The 5,719-nt window shown below is 46.5% G+C and overlaps 1 protein-coding gene across 1 annotated transcript; it reads left to right on the forward strand.

Annotated features, from left to right (window-relative positions):
• Window positions 1-1,103: 1,103 nt before the first annotated feature.
• Window positions 1,104-4,245, forward strand: rpusd1 (RNA pseudouridine synthase domain containing 1; the record flags this gene model as incomplete). Its single annotated transcript, XM_084439039.1, has 6 exons — window positions 1,104-1,207; window positions 1,971-2,171; window positions 2,660-2,783; window positions 3,002-3,104; window positions 3,227-3,328; window positions 3,827-4,245. The coding sequence occupies exons 2-6, from the start codon at window positions 1,990-1,992 to the stop codon at window positions 4,243-4,245; spliced, it is 930 nt and encodes a 309-aa protein (XP_084295165.1). The 5' UTR covers window positions 1,104-1,207; window positions 1,971-1,989.
• Window positions 4,246-5,719: the final 1,474 nt, after the last annotated feature.

Consider the following 5,719-nt stretch of genomic DNA (forward strand, 5'->3'; position numbering starts at 1 on the left):
GACGGGCATCCCAGTACAGAATCTGGGACAGATCAATAAAGGCCTGCGTGGGGGCACAACTCACCAGGACTATACTGCAACTGTGACTGTATGTGTAACTGTTATTGTTTACAAGGACGGCTATTCTAACCTGCTCTCAATCAGAGGTAGTGGGCAAACAGGGATGGGTAGAGTGGATGGCTTGGTAGGCGCCTCACATAAACATAGCTGTTTGTTAGAACAGGATGAACCTAGCTAGCTAGTAACTACAGTAAGAATATCACTGGAGAAGGGTTGAGCTACTACCCTCTGCTGTCAGAACTAGGGAACTACAGTCCTATCACAGATGACCCACCCTAAACTCATAGAGGATTGATTTGCCATGTCAGTGTTGGTGTAATACAGGCCAGGGATAGGCTATTCTGACTTTGTCATTGACACAAATGGCAGTGTGTGTGTGTGTGTGTGTGTGTGTGTGTGTGTGTGTTTGTGTGTGTGTGTGTGTGTGTGTGTGTGTGTGTGTGTGTGTGTGTGTGTGTGTGTGTGTGTGTTGGGGGGGGGCACCACTGCCCTGTAGTGGTGGAATGAACTGCCGACAGACGTCAGGACAGCAGAGTCACTGTCCATCTTTCCCCACCGGCTCGAAACTCACCTCTTCAAGAAGTACTACCAGGATCCTCCCTCTTAAGCACCTATTGCATTTTTAATTTGCTACCTTTGCACTTTGCCTTTGGCACTAGATTATGTTCTTAGTCACTTGTTTAGAAAGAAGATACACTTGTGAGTTCTGGTGTGTAGTAGTACATGGACTACATTAAATGCAATTATTGTTAGTCGCTTTGGATAAAAGCATCTGCTAAATGACTGTTATGTAATGTAATCTAAGTAAATGTCAAGGGTAAAGATAAGTGGTTACCAAAAATATGACAAACAACAAGATGAAGAGAGCTCCTGAAGTATTGAAAAAAACGTTTAATTTAATTTACTTTCTCTAATCTCGCGTTGCCAGACTTTACTCTCTCTCTCTCTCTCTCTCTCTCTAGTCTCGCGTTGCCAGACTTTACTCTCTCTCTAAGATACGCCTACTTCCGCATCTGTCATTCATCCCATTGCTGTAGCCTATCTGCATTTGTTGACTATCACAATCATGCGGTTCGACGGGAGTGAACTTGGCTGGGAATGAATGGCACAAGTGGGATCAAAATATATCATAGACCTACAACCCCAGGTACAGAAGCTCGGATGAAATTTAAGTTGATATGCTAGCTAGTAGCTACATATTTGTGAAAGATAATTGAGCAAATTTAGATACATAGTTGGCTCGCTCCCTCGGCACAACACCAGCTAGCTAGCTAGCCAACGTTAGTACTAACTTACTGTACCCTAGAACTAACGTTGCCCTATCCTATTTTAGCAAAGTTAGCTAATGCTTGTGTGTTTTAAGCTAGCTATAATCGTGGTTGCTTTGCAACATAACAAGCAGAGTCACAGGGTTTTTTACTATGTAAATTGTTTTGCATAAACATGAAACGTGGGTAGGGCATGTGGATAGTTATTTAGCTTACCCCCCGGCTGTGGGCTAGCTCACACCAGTATGTGTTACAGTGGGAATTTTGTGAGCATTTCATGTTACAGGGGTGTAAATACACCTTGTTTCCCCTCATTGATTTATACAGTTGATCAGAACGTACGTGAGTAAACTCGTTTTAAAGAGGTGGGTAAACTGAGTTTACTTGGGATACCCTCCACTACACCCCTGATGATATGTACATGATCTTGTACATATGACAAAAACATCCTTGAAACCTCAAAACTTTCAAATTGTTTGAGATATGGAAAAGCCACTCACCAGACACGAACGACTCACCGTCAAGGTCAAATTGGCCGTATGGCTTCCATGGAGATCAGTCCATAGGTGTGAACAGCATGTGACATGGTGGGGTGGGGTGTTTATTGACCAACTTCAAACCTCCATGCTCCACCTGAGACAGGTGGGTGTGAGCTGTGACGATGGAGCCGGCCAGCCTGGACAGTCTGTGTGTGCTGTTCCAGAGCGATGACTTCATCGTGGTGGACAAGCACTGGGACATCCGCATCGACAGCAAGATGTGGTACGAGAAGCAGACCGTGCAGTCCCAGCTCAGAATGCGCTTCCCCGAGCTGGCCGACCCCGGCACCTACTACGGCTTCAGGTGACAGCGAGAAAGAGTGTGTGTGTGTGTGTGTGTGTGTGTGTGTGTGTGTGTGTGTGTGTGTGTGTGTGTCTGTCTGTGTGTGTGGAAGGGGGCATCTAAAGGCATGTAAAATCTTCTTCTTTTTTTTTAAGGTTGTGTAAACATTGATGCAATTAAGAGCTTAACTAATAATCACAAAGACAGACAGAGTTTAGGTTATTTCAAGGGGAGTTAAATTGTGTTTGTAAACTCAGCATCTGTGCTGTGGTGCAGAAATATTGCACGGCCTTGTCAAAGCAGCAGAATATAGTCAGCAAGAAAACACATCACTCAGCGGTTGAAGGTGAGGTGAGAACCAGGATGAAGTTACCTACACCAAAGACCAGTTTGGCACCCTTTAGATACTACGCCATTATATTGCACGAAGCCCATTCTATTATACAAGATGTTCTATTGTCCATGAGTGTCCGTGTGATCCTGTGTACGCTGCGGTCTGTCTGGGTCAGGTTCTGCCACCAGCTGGACTTCTCCACCAGCGGGGCTCTGTGTGTGGCCCTGAACAAGGCTGCTGCCGGCAGGGCCTACCGCTGCTTCAAGGACCGCAGAGTCACCAAGGCCTACCTCGCTCTGGTAACATACAACACACACACACCATACAAATAAAGCCAGCTCAGTACCTAATCTACCACAATCTAGTGTGTCCTGGTGTGGCTTTGTGAGGCAGAGTGTCTAGGTTGAGATAGAGGGTAGTTATATTGAGAGGAACTAATCCTAATCCTGTATACTGTGAACATGTAGTCATTTATAGATATGTGTGCTGTAATCTTATGTTCTATCTCCTCCCCCAGGTGCGTGGCTGGGTGGAGGAGGAGAGGATGACTGTTGACTTCTCCATCGGCAAGAACACCTCAGAGGGGAAAACGCACATGATGTGCATCGAGGGAACTGAGGGTCAGAACCTACTGTACTGTGTAACTGTGTAGTGTGTGGGTTTCTGTATTATTGAGATCTGTTTTTCCAAGACGCTGCTGTGGTTATCTGTAGCGGTAACTCCAGGGCTCCCTCTCTCCCAGGCTGTGAGAACCCGAAGCCGTGCCAAACTGAGCTGACGGTTCTGGAGTACGGCCTCTATGATGGGGATCCCGTCACGAAGGTGATGCTGCAGCCTCTCACAGGTAGGAGACGCACGGCTTGCTGTAAAACCATAACCATAGTCTAGCGTCGGATTTCTGTACCCACCTTTAAGACGCCATGAAATCAAAAATGCACTTTTTCCATTTTGGATCACATCCTAGTGTGCACCTATTTAACAATGTATGGCAAAAAATGTACAAAATGTCAGTTTCATTGTAATCTTATATCAAATCCTATGATTTTTTTCTTTCTGTAAATGCAAGAGCAAGGTCAACGTAATCTCACGATATCCACCTGAAAATCAACGCTATCTGTCTATCAAATCTAAGTTGTTAAAGCCCGCCCACTTGTCAATGTTCCAATCAAATTCCTCTCAACGTTATGCCTGTATTGACTACTCAAGGCTGATTGGCCTTCATGATTGGCTGTTCAAATGCAGCTGGGTTTGAAAGTTAATGCACTGGCTCCGCCCCCATGCCCTGTGGCGCTTGACTCCAGACTACCTTCTACCTCACCCCTGGTGTTCTATTCCCCCACAGGCCGGACCCACCAGCTGAGGGTGCACTGTTGTGCGCTGGGCCACGCCATCGTGGGGGACTTCACCTACAGCCTGGGGGCCGACAGCGGCCCCTACCGCATGATGCTGCATGCGCACCTACTCCACATCCCCTTGGAGCCCCAGCCGCTGCAGGCTACGGCCGGAGACCCCTTCCTTGCCGCCACCGACCCCAAGTGGCTCCCGCAGCGCTCTCTACTGACTGTAGAGGGCGCTGTGGAGGCCCTGTTGAAGCACAGGCATGAGGAGGAGGAGGGGAGGAGGAGGGCAGAGGAGGAGGAGAAAGTGAAAAGAGAGGAGGAGGAGAGCAGGAAGAGGAGGTCGAGAGGCACTCTCGGAAGGGAAAGTGAGGAGCAGAGGAGGCAGTGTGAGCAATGGCTGTGTGAGTGGACGTTGGAGTGACCCCTGCCTCCCCCCAATGCCATACTTTGTCCTAAGGTGAGGACTAACTGAACAGAGAAATGACTACCTCTATGGATTTGCATCACTGGCACTAAAGCATCAGACTCACTGCTAAGCTTTAACATGCAGTAGTTTTTATTGTTTTATTGTTATGGTTTATGTCGAATGTTTCTTGAATGTGCATGATCTGTATTGTATGCCATGTAGTAAATATAACTATAATCTTGTGTAAAACTATTGCTGTCTGTGAATGACTCGGCTCCTTCTAGGATGAAGTTGCTTAGTTGACAGTAAGTCACCGATTGCAGGTACAGGTCTACAAAAATGAGAATGTTATGCGTGTGTTCAATGCAGGGTATCCAGTATGGTCTGTAGAAGCCTGTTAGCGCCCTACACAAATGTTTCTGAGTGTGTCGCCGTATTGGAAAACATTTTATTATTGTAGCATAATATAGGTATCTTTGTAGTACAGGGTATAACTGTGTTGAATTGTTTACATTTGACCATGTTAGCTTGTGGACCTTGTATTTACACTATATGGACAAAAGTATTGGGCTACCTACACATTACACCTACAGGAGCTTTTATGGCATTCCATTTTAAATTCATAGGCATTAATATGGAGTTGGGTTCCCTTTGCAGCTATAACAGCTTCCACTCTTCTGGGAAGGCACTTGTGAGGTCAGACACTGATGTTGGACGAGATGGCCAAGCGTCAGATGGAGTGGTGCGCAATGCCAAGCGTCGGATGTAGTTGTGTAAAGTATTTCACCACTGGACTCTGGAGCAGTAGAAACGTGTTCTGTGGAGTGACAAATAACGCTTTTCCATCTGGCAGTCTGATGGATGAGTCTGGGTTTGGCGAATGCCAGGAGAACATTACCTGCCTGACTGCATTTTGCCAACTGTAAAGTTTGGTGGAGAAGGGATAATGGTCTGGGGTTGTTTTTTTGGTGTTGGCCTAGGCCCCTTGGTTCCAGTGAAGGGAAATGTTAATGCTTCAGCTTACCAAGATATTCGGGACAATTCTCTGCTTCCAACTTTGTGGGAACAGTTTGTGGAACACCCTTTTCAGTTCCAGCATGACTGTGCCCCAGGGCACAAAGCAAGGTCCATAAAGGCATGGTTGGGTGAGGTTGGTGTGGAAGAAGATGACTGGCCCGCACAGAGCCCTGACCTCAACCCCATCGAACACCTTTGGGATGAACCAGAACGTAGATTGCGAGCTAGGCCCTCTTGTCCAACATCAGTGTCTGACCTCACACATGCTCTTCTGGATGAATGGGCAAAAATTCCCACAGACACACTCCAAAATCTTGTAGAAGTTTCATGATGACACATCGAAACTGGTTGAGTCCATCTGCTTGACACTGGACTGTGCATTTGCACTTCAGCCAAATCAGTAACAAACAAAGGTTAAAAAAAATAACAGAACATGACAAAATCCTGCTGTCCCCCCCACCCCCGAGTCCGT

The sequence above is a fragment of the Borostomias antarcticus genome (genome assembly GCF_949987555.1).
Source record: "Borostomias antarcticus genome assembly, chromosome: 5".
NCBI lineage: Eukaryota > Metazoa > Chordata > Actinopteri > Stomiiformes > Stomiidae > Borostomias > Borostomias antarcticus.